Source organism: Coregonus lavaretus, assembly GCF_964263955.1.
Source record: "Coregonus lavaretus genome assembly, chromosome: 24".
NCBI lineage: Eukaryota > Metazoa > Chordata > Actinopteri > Salmoniformes > Salmonidae > Coregonus > Coregonus lavaretus.
In genome coordinates this window covers 33,821,917-33,834,857 of record NC_140011.1, presented here as the reverse complement: position 1 = coordinate 33,834,857, position 12,941 = coordinate 33,821,917, and the positions used below count along the sequence as shown (strand labels likewise).

General features: G+C 43.5%; 1 protein-coding gene across 2 annotated transcripts; it reads left to right on the top strand.

Annotated features, from left to right (window-relative positions):
* The first annotated feature begins 1,654 nt into the window (after window positions 1-1,654).
* On the top strand, window positions 1,655-12,050 carry LOC311100182 (zinc finger protein ubi-d4-like). Of its 2 annotated transcripts, XM_084140987.1 has the most exons (12): window positions 1,655-1,698; window positions 3,294-3,454; window positions 3,921-4,028; window positions 4,796-4,977; window positions 5,087-5,179; window positions 5,396-5,480; window positions 7,450-7,587; window positions 7,751-7,882; window positions 8,616-8,728; window positions 8,844-8,925; window positions 9,359-9,476; window positions 9,554-12,050. In XM_084140987.1, exons 1-11 carry the CDS (start codon window positions 1,667-1,669, stop codon window positions 9,439-9,441), a joined length of 1,209 nt encoding a protein of 402 aa, XP_083997113.1. In that variant the 5' UTR covers window positions 1,655-1,666; the 3' UTR covers window positions 9,442-9,476; window positions 9,554-12,050. The 2 variants fall into 2 exon arrangements, with proteins under 2 accessions (XP_083997113.1, XP_083997112.1); XM_084140986.1 differs by having other exon boundaries at window positions 9,359-12,050.
* Window positions 12,051-12,941: the final 891 nt, after the last annotated feature.

Below are 12,941 nucleotides of genomic sequence, written 5' to 3'. Positions count from 1 at the left end.
TTGTGTGTGTGTGTGTGTGTGTGTGTGTGTGTGTGTGTGTGTGTGTGTGTGCGCTCGCGTTCTCTCTTGTTTGCCATGGTCCCTCCAGTTTTTGAATAGCCCTGGGAATGGCTCCAACTGGCTTTGTTAACACAGGGCCCTCGACACACACAGCTAGTGACCCTGGGAGCAGGGGTGGTCTGGGGACACCACTGAGAGGGGCCCTGCAGGGGGAGGCTCTCAGAGGGGAGGTAGACAGGCGGGTGAAACAATTGGTGTATTTCTGAACAGAGCAAATAGTTGAAGCAAACAAGTTAAAAACATCACTTATTTCTGTTTCAACTGTGTTTTCAAAAACCTTGTAGATTTGATTTGCTGTTGAGATTTTGTTCTGCCTCTTTGAGCTTTAGAGTCTTCAAGGACCTTCAGAGATAGAAAGATCCCACTAGGCAAACACTGGTTGAATCAACGTTGTTTCCAACGTCATTTCAATGGAATTATGTTGAACCAACGTGAAATAGACGTTGAATTGACATCTGTGCCCAGTGGGATATGCTTGTGCAGGGATCACATGTTCTTTGACTTTCGTTATAATCTTTTTGAAAATTAAAACCATGAGAGGAGTTAGGTTTGATGGAGCAAACAGACTGTTTTTGTTTCATTCTGGGAATACCTGGATGTCCCTATATACACCGATCCAGATCTTCTACCCAAGCTCTTCTGTTTCTCTAAAGCGAAAGCGAGACACTCTACAGTAGCACTTGGGGCACCAGCAAAGACATGCCTGAAGATTTCCTAGGTGACCTCCAGAATGTATTTGTGTTGATTCTTGGACCACACAGTCTATTCCTCTCCTATTTAATCATACTCAAAACCTCACACTGTAAGTGGAACGTGTCCCCGCTGGCCTGGTTAAATTATGTAACTCCTAAACTAAAACACTAATGACATTCGAAGTTTCACAATCAAACAAGTGTGTTGTGTTTCACTGTCTCCCTCATTGGCTGGGAACACCAGCTGTGTGTCTAGGTCTAGAAGCATGACATACACGGATGTAAGAGGGCATAGTGGGAATGGAAAGGTCTGCCCAGAGCAGAGTGCCCAATGCCAGCCTCTTTCTCCCTGGACTGAGTTTGGACCTCTGCTGGGGTGATATAGTGGGATGAGGTTGGCATGCATAGAGAAAAGGTTTGAAACTGAAAGATGTAATATGGGGCCACTGACAGGCTGAAAGTGGATAGCATTCAGTGAGTTCGCCAGTTTACATGTCAGAAGAGCTCCTTGAAATCCATGCCCAGAATGATTCCTTCCTTCCATGTGTTTACATCTCCATCTGCTGGACATTTTTGTATATCACTAGAAGTAGTACATTTAATCAGTTTTAATAGCAACACTGAAGTCTAAATCACATTCTGTCATACATGTATGATATTTTCCAAGAAAATAATGAAGACATGATTTAATCATATTGCCTGAAATTGCATAGTGCCTAAAACGCATAGCTGGCTAATGTACTCTGCCCTAAACAATGAGAGATTGTTAGCTTTTTTGTAACCTCAACTTGATACATAATGTTGCAACACTATTACGTTGTTCTTCTACTGTACAAACTGCAACAATATTTCCTGAGTGGTTTCCTCCTGATTTCTTGCGCAGGCGCAAACCATTCACGGCAAAGCGAACCAAGATGGCGGCTGTTGTTGAAAATGTTGTCAAGCTGTAAGTAGCTACTGTTCTTTCCCCCTAGCTAGTTAAAGTACGCAAATGTGTTTTACGTTTAAATATAATAAAGGTCGGAGGTAAAGAAACATGTAAATGGTATAGTAAATGGTCTAAGATGTTCGGTAAAGGAACCAAATAACTCAGTTTTCAAACTGAGTTGAGCTCTGCGTTAGGAAATGGCTAGCCAGCTTGCAAGCTGTGTGAGTGTCAGTACTCAGCAGGTCAGTTTAGCTATGTCAAGGGTTTTTGTATGAAGAGTAGTTAATGAACACTTTGAAAATAACCAAGTGTCATCATTATATAACCAAGCGTTGGGCACTAGTTAGCAAATGTACACGAAGACTTGCATATCCGCAACTCCATCCGTAATCTTAATTCCAGGGGGAGTTTGAAAACACCCACGGTGAGAGAGAGAGAGAGAGAGAGCTGAGATGGGGACATGTTAGTTTACAATCATTAGCATGTTAGCTGGCAACTTGGTTATTAAGTTTAGTTAGCTGCAGTGCATAGAACTACAGTTGTTGTTTTACAATGTAGGCCTACAAGTTAGAAATTAGTCCAGATCCTGTTGTTCAATATGTGTTCTGAATATATCTACTGACACTGTCTGCATTCGTGGTCCTGGGATGCCTTCATGTGGAAATGTAATGCATGTTATTTTTAGCTTTCCAACACGAAATCCATGTCACCACAATGCATTAGTCACTATGCAAATGTCCTTGAGGCATTGTTAAAACTAGCTTTTGCCAAAAGAGTAGAGCAATATGAATCAGAAATTCTACCAATTTCAAAAAAATTCCATGCAACTCGAGAACTGGGGTGTATTATCACGGAAACCATTTACCGTTTAAGAAGCAAACAGAGCAAACTAAACGGGGAGGGACTTATCTGAATTTGTCCAATATAAACTCTTGTTTTAGTTGCAGGTAAACCTTTTCGCAACAGAACCGGTGTAATACACCCCTGTTGTCTATCATAGACCTCTTTCCATACCCACTTTCCCGAAAGCTTTTGTATCCCTTTACCTAAAATGGATTTAAGATTGTCTTAGTGCTACGAAGCTTTGAAGATAGATTGATGTAAGTAAAAAATAGGTTTCACTCAAGCTGATTCGTGTTGAAAAGCTGCTCCCAACCAGGCAGACCGCTGTTGCCAAGCCAACAAAAGAGCAACTGCTGACATATTCTCACCAGTGACTGAGTCCAGGGACACAATGATGTAGTCTGCTTGCCTGCCTCTCTGAGTTGCCAGCATAAACAGGACAAAAAGGTTTTAGCTGTGGCTGTGATAGATAACATTTTTAAGCCTCTTTTACAGCACACTAGAGAGGTAGAATTCAGACAGCATGATTCGTCTTAAAGAGGTGGTAGGATCACATACCATAGCATCCTCGATATGGTAGGGATACACTCCAGGTACTGTCAGTTGTTGAACTGATGCATGAATGTTTATTTATTTAGATCCCCATTTGCTTTTGCAGAAGCAGCAGTTACTCTTCCTGTGGTCCACAAAAATGTAAATTTTTTATAACAGACAGTGTGTTTCCTGGTGCTAACTTGTCCCTGGCTGCTCCTCTCTGTGTGTGGGTGCAGGCTGGGAGAGCAGTGCTACAGAGATGCCATGGAGCAATGCCATAACTACAACGCCCGGCTATGTGCCGAGAGGAGTGTCCGAATGCCCTTCCTGGACTCTCAGACTGGAGTGGCGCAGAGCAACTGTTACATTTGGATGGAGAAGAGACACAGGGGACCAGGTAAATACATTACACATCTACACAAACTGAAGTCACATACGGTTTTTCAACTACTGTGTTCACAGCCTCGAGTAGTAGGCTAAATGAATGTTTCCCGACTCCAGTACCCCCAAAAGTACACGTTTTCGTTGTGGCCCGGTCAAGCCCCTGACAAGTTGAATGAGGTGTGTTTGTCCAGGGCTACAACAAAGATGTGTACTGTTTGGGTTACTCGAGGACCGGAGTTGGGAAACACTGTATCATTCATCATCACCTCATGATCAGGAGATGAAAACCAAAGAGATCACTGTAGTTCAAGCACTCGGGAGAAATTGTGTTCACCTATTTAAGCTGAAACTTTAAACAAAGAATTGTAGATATAAAGTGAAAGTTAATAATGCCTGTTTTATAGGTCCACATAAAAGTCTAGAATGGATTTAGTTACGTTAGTTGTATGTTAGTGTGCACCTTATCTGTCCTTTCTCAGGCGTGGCCCCAGGACAGCTGTACACCTACCCATCCCGCAGGTGGAGGAAGAAACGACGGGCCCACCCCCCAGAGGATCCCCGGCTGGTCTTCCCCCCTCTAAAGTCAGGTACGTCCGCATTGTTAGCAGTTTATGTTATTCTTCAATAACACAGACCCCAAAGCAAATCAGGGGGAGAAAAATATATTTATTCAAAGAGAACAAATAATAGTTGTTATGCTGGGAAGTAGATGGGAGATGTTCATTCTTCCCTGTTCTCAATGTTTCTCCACTAAACAAAGAGACAGGATGCAGCTTATATCCTCAAGCCTAGCATGTGGCTGACCAATTATAATTCCTTGCAATAAAATTGGGCTACTGGCCAAACCCTCAAGTATCCTGTTTCAGGCTCAATGTATAGACCATTTGGACCAATGAAAACTTGCCACATGTAGCTATGAACCCCCGGTTGGAACCCCTACAAAGATTCTAAACAGATGTTGAACTGAAAAACAACTATTTCCATTGATCGTTAATTCCCTCTTGACCTATAGTCCTCTATTGACCACTAGTCCTCTATTGACCACTAGTCCTCTGCGTTGTGTGTATTTATCGTAGAATATTCTTACAGTATCATGCGGGGCGCTTGTAACGCTAGGGTAGTGAGTTCAATCCCCGGGACCTCCCATACACAAAAATGTATGCACGCATGACTGTAAGTCACTTTGAATAAAAGCGTCTGCTAAGTGGCATATTATTATTATTATTATTATTATACTGGTCAGCTTAATAACACTATAGCGGTGTTGACATGTTTGTGTGCCCCTCTGTGCCAGAGTTTTCTGTTGGTTCTTCACTCCTTTGTAAAGGTTGTTTGTGGTTCTCCCTGTCTGTAGAACTGGACCTGGGGTTGAAGAAGGATGCCCTGTCATCATCTGATGGCAGCAGTCTGGAAGCCCTGCTGAAGGGGGAACCCCTGGACAAACGGGGTCCTCCGGAGCTCCAAGGGCCGGAGGAGGAGTCCAGTCTGGCAGACTACACTTGTGGGGGAGTTACCCCTGCAGCACGCGTCAGAAAGGTACCTTAGCCTTCTGTGGTTGGAGGGACCGTGTGTGATACCTAGCTTGGTTATTACTTCTCCAATGACATTAGCTACTACAGCAACATGCATTCTTCTGTCTATACAGAGAGTCCTGGAGCCAGATGACTTCCTGGATGACTTGGAGGATGAGGACTATGAGGAGGACACCCCCAAAAGAAGAGGCAAAGGAAAGGGAAAGGTGAGTGAAGCTATTCTAAACCAATAATTGTTGGTAATTTTACATTACATTTTAGTCATTTAGCAGATGCTCTTATCCAGAGCGACTTACAGTTGGAAACTCACTTTACTCAATGTTACGGGCATGTGATCTGAAATGGTGGATGTGTCCAGTGTGGCAACATGTCTGTACCTATGATATTGGCGATGAGGAGTATGATGGTGTGTTTGTCCTTAGGGTCGTGGAGTGAGCGGTGCCAAGAAGAAGCTGGATGCTGCGGCGGCTGCACTGGAGGACAAGGACAAGCCTTACTCCTGTGACAGTGAGTCCCAGCAGGGCCTTGGAGGAGAACAGTGGGAGTGCAGATGGCTTTGCAAGGCGGCTTACTCTCTTTACTCCCTAGGAACTCTCGTGTTGGGAAGCAGTCAAAGTCGGTTGTTTTTCACTCCTGAAATGGTCTTCCCTTGCAGCTGAAACTCAGACGGGGCGTTGTTGATGTCTTTCTGATTCTGTCAGTCTGTGAGCGTACTTCTCTGAGTCTCTCTCTCTATGCTCTCTCTCCTTTTTCTCTCTCTTTCTCTCTTTCAGACACTTTGAAACAAAAGCATATTTCAAAACCTTCTGGACGAGGTACATTTCTGTCATTCCTTTTTGCTCTGCCTCCAGTCCAGTCTGCTTACTGCCTGTTTGTCTCGCTCTCTCTCTGTGTGTTAGCTAACATGTAGAATGCTTTGAGGTTAGTAAATGTTGCTGCCTCCCCCTCGTCCACTGAATTAGCTCTCATTTTCAAGGTACAGAATCTAAGTAACTTGATATGCTTGAGGGTGGATTGTGAATGTGGAGTGTGGAGATGCATTCTCTGTGCATGATTTCCACCTCACGGTTTAAGAAGTGTACTTTTTAATGATTTTATCCTAAATGACATTTTAGGCTACTCAAACGTAGTTGGATACAGGAACATTTTGGCTCAGTTGGTGGAGCATGGCGCTTGCAACGGCAGGGTTGTGGATATGAAAATGTATGCACTCACTACTGGAAGTCGCTCTGGATAAGATTGTCTGTTAAATGACTAAAATGTAAAACATTTATTTCACCCATTATATTATTGCATCACATCATGGTCAGGTGGTAGAGCATGGTGCTTGTAATGCAAGGATAGTGAGTTCGATTCCCGGGACCACCCATATGTAAAATGTATGCACGCATGACTGTAAGTTGCTTTGGTTAAAGCGTCTGCTAAATGGCATATATTATATCTTATTGCACACACTATAGCCAATGAACTGTAGTCTGTGTTTTCTTTCATGTCATAATCTGTCTTTGTGTCTCTTAATTGAATGTCTCATTTGCATTTCTTTGCTCCATTCCATTTTTCTTAATTTACCCTGTACTGTCTTGTCCTGTCCTCCTCACCTGTTTCTTTAGAGTGAAATAGTGCCTCTGCTTTTGTGTTGAACCAGCTTGATGTCTGGGCTGGCTGTGTGGGTCCTGGTGTGAGTGCCTATGGGGGGAGAGATTGTTGAGGAATGCCTAACCTGGGTGCTGCACAATGACCTTGAACTGGCGGTCAGACTTGCATAGGGACAGGTGGCCTGGGGTTCAAATCAATTGTTATTTGTCACATGCTTTGTAAACAGCAGGTGTAAACTAACAGTGAAATGCTTACTTACAGCCCTTCCCAACAACGCAGAGAGAAAAAAATAAGAGCTGGGTTTGGAACTGGGGGGGGGGGGGGGGGGGGGGGGGTGTAATGGGGGCTGGAGATGGGAGTTGGGAGCTGACCCAGTCAGTAATCTTGCCCCTCTAGGTATCAGATGAAAAACATGATGGGATTGTGTGAAGAAATGAGAGCGGGTGGGTGAGTGAGTGAGTGGATGGCTGTCTGGGTGAAAGATTAAGAGAGCGTGTGAGTAGGAGAGAGAGAGGAAGGGAGGAGGAAGTGTTTGGTCTGCTGGTGCTGGTCCATCTGAGGCTGGGGAAAACACTGACATCTTTGTTTTCGCCACTCTGACAATCCATCTATTTATACCCCTGGGTATTAGGCTAGTCTAGACTCACCATACCATTCCAAAGCACCAGAGTTCTAGTCTGGCGCAGGAAGTTATCAAAATACTTCATTAAAGTTATTAGTACTCATCTAAGCAATGCTTTGTCCATTCATTAAAACAGAGTCCATCAGGCCTTTTATCTTTCAGTGGAGAAACATTTACTCAGTTCTAGTATGAAGGCTACTTAATGGTTTACGTATGTTTTGTTTTAACACGTGTTGTGTTTGGGGATTTCTCTGGCAGTCTGTGGGAAGCGTTACAAGAACCGTCCGGGCCTGAGCTACCACTACGCCCACTCCCACCTGGCTGAGGAGGAGGGAGAGGATAAGGAGGAGCCTGAGGTCCACACCCCCACCCCGCCCCAGCCTGAGGAGCCCAAGAGTAAGTGACCAGACACTGGTGACCCATGTGGTCCTTTATAGCTCATTGGTTAACTGCTGTGTCATAGACACTGGATCATTGTGCGATTCCGGACCCTTGTTAATCAATAACCTTTGAATGCAGACCCATACTTATCATTTAATTCTGTGTTTCTCCCTCACAGCACCCAAGAAAGGTCCAGACGGTTTGGCGATACCCAATAAGTACTGTGACTTCTGCCTGGGAGACTCGGCCCTCAACCAGAAGACGGGCCAGTCAGAGGAGCTGCAGTCCTGCTCAGACTGTGGACGTTCAGGTAGCCCCTCCAACCCTGGCCTTTACCCTGAGAGACAGGGCTCACCTAGGCCTTTGAGACCATTTGTGTATATTTGTATGAGCATGCAAAGTAATGCATTTGTGAGTGGTAGACTTTACTTTAGGATCATACTAAGTGTGTTCAGAGTAAGTCGCATGATGGCGTAGTTACAAAGACCAGTAGTATTATGATGGCGTAGTTACAAAGACCAGTAGTATTATGATGGCGTAGTTACAAAGACCAGTAGTATTATGATGGCGTAGTTACAAAGACCAGTAGTAGTATGATGGCGTAGTTACAAAGACCAGTAGTATTATGATGGCGTAGTTACAAAGACCAGTAGTAGTATGATGGCGTAGTTACAAAGACCAGTAGTAGTATGATGGCGTAGTTACAAAGACCAGTAGTATTATGATGGCGTAGTTACAAAGACCAGTAGTATTATGATGGCGTAGTTACAAAGACCAGTAGTAGTATGATGGCGTAGTTACAAAGACCAGTAGTATTATGATGGCGTAGTTACAAAGACCAGTAGTATTATGATGGCGTAGTTACAAAGACCAGTAGTATTATGATGGCGTAGTTACAAAGACCAGTAGTATTATGATGGCGTAGTTACAAAGACCAGTAGTAGTATGATGGCGTAGTTACAAAGACCAGTAGTAATGACGGCAGTCTGTGGGAAGCGTTAGACAGGGTTTGTCCAATGAGACCCATTCTGTGTCCAACCCAGGCCACCCGTCCTGCCTGCAGTTCACCCCTGTGATGATGGCTGCAGTGAAGACCTACCGTTGGCAGTGCATCGAGTGCAAGTGCTGCAACGTCTGTGGCACCTCGGAGAACGACGTGAGTTCACCTGCAGGCTTCATACTTATTACCGTGGGACAAATACTGTATATTTGAAATAAAGTGGTGCCCTGAAAAACTGAGTTGTATAATGAGCATGTTGTCTTTTGTCCAGGACCAGCTTCTCTTCTGTGATGACTGTGATAGAGGCTATCACATGTACTGTCTCAGCCCCGCTATGGCTGAACCTCCAGAAGGTGAGAGCAGCATAATGGATCTAGTGCATCTGTCCGTGATGTACCACTGGGTACCATTTGCCTGTCTAATTGGGGAGATTTGAGTCAACTTGTTTGGTGATGACTGTTGTGGTTTTATCTCCGTAGGGAGACACATTTATCAGAGTACATCTGGCAGAGCAAAATGACCAAGTAGAACTCTCAGGCGGCGTAGCCAGACAACGATAGCACGGCCGTGTGATTTACTGATGAATCACCGCTTTCAGCAGTTAACTAGCCTTGAAATCTTCAAATGTTTAGTCAATGCAAAGTATTAGTTAAAATAGCCTGTACCTTCAGACCCAGTGACTTCGACTGGGCTAATGACCAGATGGGGATCCATGGAAGGCAGAGGATATTTATAGCAAGTCTGTGTGAGTCACTCACCACTCTGTTTCCTTATGTCCTCTAACAGGGAGCTGGAGCTGCCATCTGTGTCTGGACCTGTTGAAAGACAAGGCGTCCATATACCAGACGCCTAATGCCCCTCCGTCGTGATGGACCCCCACTCTCTCACAGGTTCTCCATCACTGGTCAGTAGAGCGGAGTGGGTGGGACAGATGACTTGTGAAAAGGGAAGCATACCTTACCCAGCCCCCTTCTGAAACAGGCCTCGGGGAAGCATACCTTACCCAGCCCCCTTCTGAAACAGGCCTCGGGGAAGCATACCTTACCCAGCCCCCTGCAGAAACAGGCCTCGGGGAAGCATACCTTACCAACCCCTTGCTGAAACAACAGGCCTCGGTTTGGTTCGTATATGGCTGTTACACAGTTCCAAGCTCAAGTGACCTATAGGCTTTTGTTTTCAACTATTTGTCAATATATCAAACTCAACGTGTCAATATCCTGAACAATACATTCAGTTTGTTTGAGTGGCTTAAACCACAAACAGTTTTTGCCAGCCAAAATACCTAAACACACAGTACACACAATCTCACATACAGTTCATGCACACGACTGCTCAGATCCTACTTTTATTCTGCAAAATATCCGTTTTGCATGTAGAGGAGAGAAATAGTTTAAACATGTTCTTATTATGAACATGCATTGGCATGCTAATTGATTCAAAGGTTTTGTATATTTATATATTTGTATAGAATATAAAGGTGGGAATTATTTAAAAGCTGCAATGATAGAGGTTGGTTCTGTAATGATCTTTGTGTAGTGCCCATCGTCAAAAGGAATGAATAATCCACAGCTCCTGATGTGGTGCCTGGTTGTCATCTCTGTTCAGCTATTAGATTCTACTCCTTGCCACTCATGTCATTTGCCAAAGACTGGAGTGGCAAGGAGTGGAATGCTAGCTAAAAAGACTGGTACCCAGACTACCTGATATGGAGGCAACATTGAGAGTTGGGAAGCATTGGGCATTAAGAGGGCCTTACCATTACATCAATCTCTATATCTCGGAGAGAGAAAGAGGATCTTGGCGTAACTCTTTTTTTAAGGAATTAAAGATTGGGTGTTTGCTGCTGTGGAGGAAAGTGAGTCAGTGTGGTTGCTGGTTGGCGTGGTGGTTGAGTGAATTTGAGTGTATCCTATGTCCACAGCCAGCCTTTTACCAAAAATAGTTACCTAATCTATTGGTAGCCAACACTGGTCCTGGAGAGCAGTTTGACATTTTACTGCTGGTAATGTAAGCATTTCGCTGCACCCGCTATATAACATCTGCTAATCCGTGTATGCGAACAATAAACGTTGATTTGCAGTAGTCCTAATCTGGACCCTTTTTGACCCCTTGTTGTTATGTGTTGAGAGAGAATTTAAAAACGGACAACTACCGAGCACAGGACTTTGTGTTTACCTGCCCATATCAGCTCAGGTGGTATGTTACCACAAACTGCAGACTGGTGCACCTGCACTTACTATACTGTATTATTTTCCTTGGAGGAAATGTTTTGACTTTGTCATATATAGGTCTATACAGCGCATTCGGAAAATATTCAGATACATTTGCATTCATTTCGCTTTGTCATTATGGGGTATTGTGTGTAGATTGATGAGGGGGGGAAAAAACTATTTAACCAATTTTAGAATAAGGCTGTAACGTAACAATGTGGAAAAAGTCAAAGGGTCTGAATATTTCCGAATGCACTGTATATACACTGAGTGTACAAAACATTAAGAACACCATCCTAATATTGTTGCACCCCCCCTTTTGCCCTCAGAACATCCTCGATTCATCAAGGTTTCGAAAGCATTCCACAGGGATGCTGGCCCATGTTGACTCCAATGCTTCCCACAATTGTCAAGTTGGCTGGATGTCCTTTGGTTGGTGGACCATTCTTGACACACACCGGAAACTGTTGAGCGTGAAAAACCCAGCAGCGCTGTAGTTCTTGACACACTCAAACCGGTGCGCCTGGCACCTACTACCTACCATACCCTGTTCAAAGGCACTTCAATCTTTTGTCTTACCCATTTACCCTCTGAATGGCACACATACACCATTCATGTCTCAATTTTCTCAAGGCTTAAAAATCCTTCTTTAACCGTTCTCCTCCCCTTCATCTACACTGATTGAAGTGGATTTAACAAGTGACATTTATAAGGGATCATAGCTTTCACCTGGATTCACCTGGTTAGTCTGTCATGGAAAGAACAGGTGTTCTTAATGTTTTGTACACTCAGTGTATATATTATTTACAAGATAAACACAGAGGGATTCTATGTTGAACCTTAAAGGCACATTTCTGAATCAATTGCATGTCCGAATTATTCTCTTTGTCTAATGAAAAGGGAACACCTGTTTTTTTCCCTTGGATTTTCTCTGTGCTTTTCCCCCAAAGCTGAGCGCAATGCTCTCCACAGGTCTGGCTATGGTTACAATTAGCTACAATTACTTTACCTGAACTAGTGAAAGTATTTTTTTTAAACACAGGATTCATTCTCAGACATGGTCAAAAGGCAAAACAGTGGGCATTGCATTCTCTACAGACAGTCAACCAAGTGCATGATAATGTGTGCCCTAAACACATGTGCTCATGGTGTACTCAGATTTGGATTGATCAAGGTGGAATGAAGTTGTGTAACATCATTTAGCTGTACTATCATGTTATATCAATAGCCAACTAACAAATACTAAAGCATTAAACAAGTATTTCTCATTTCATTTGTTTAGATGTTTGTTTGGAGGCAGTTGCCATTTGGAAAATTAAAAAAATAAAACAATTAATCAATGATATTTACTCAGTTGATGTAAAAACAGTTTTGGGACATTATTTGGATTGTGATTGAATGTTTCCTTTAGGTTACAAGGTTTTGTCTTTTTTTCAGGAAAATAAAATATTTGGCACTGACTGTATTTGGTGCCATGTCCTCTTTTTTTCTATTACAGCAATTGGCATTCAGGATCTTTGAAGCACTATTGTATCAGTGATGGAATCTTTGTGTCCATGAAACCAAAACATTGTAACTAAATTGTGTACTTTATATTGCAAAGTACAAGGCCTGGTCTTGGTGATCAGATTGAATATTAAGGCACATGGACCAATTCATAACCCTACTGTTTCAATACACATGTCATAAAGACAAGCCATTTCCTCAGGCTGTGGATGGACCAACTTATCCATAGAGGGTAGGAGGGATTGAAGACAGTCATTGGCAAAACCAGACTGCATGATTACCATAGATGTAGGCAATTTAATGTTCTTAAGAAAGACACTGTACTTTTAGGCAGTACCCTATGTAGGTGTTCTGCCATTGCCTGTTCTGGATGTCAATGCACATCACATTTAGCACAACGGTTTATTTTGGTTTTTATTTAACAGTAAAAAAAGCAATTCTACAGAAGCATTGCCTTGCTTGCATGCATGGTGTCTTTTACTAGGGCAGATCTAGCCTAGAGAAAGTTCAGACAGTGCTGCTGGTCTTGTGTGTCCTGAAGGAGGCGTGATTGCTGTGATAAGCCCTTCCCCAGGTCCTCTGTCCAGGGCAGCACAGCAGCAGTGTCTTGAAGGTGACTGAAGTGCTCGTTGCATAGGGCGTAGCAGACTGGG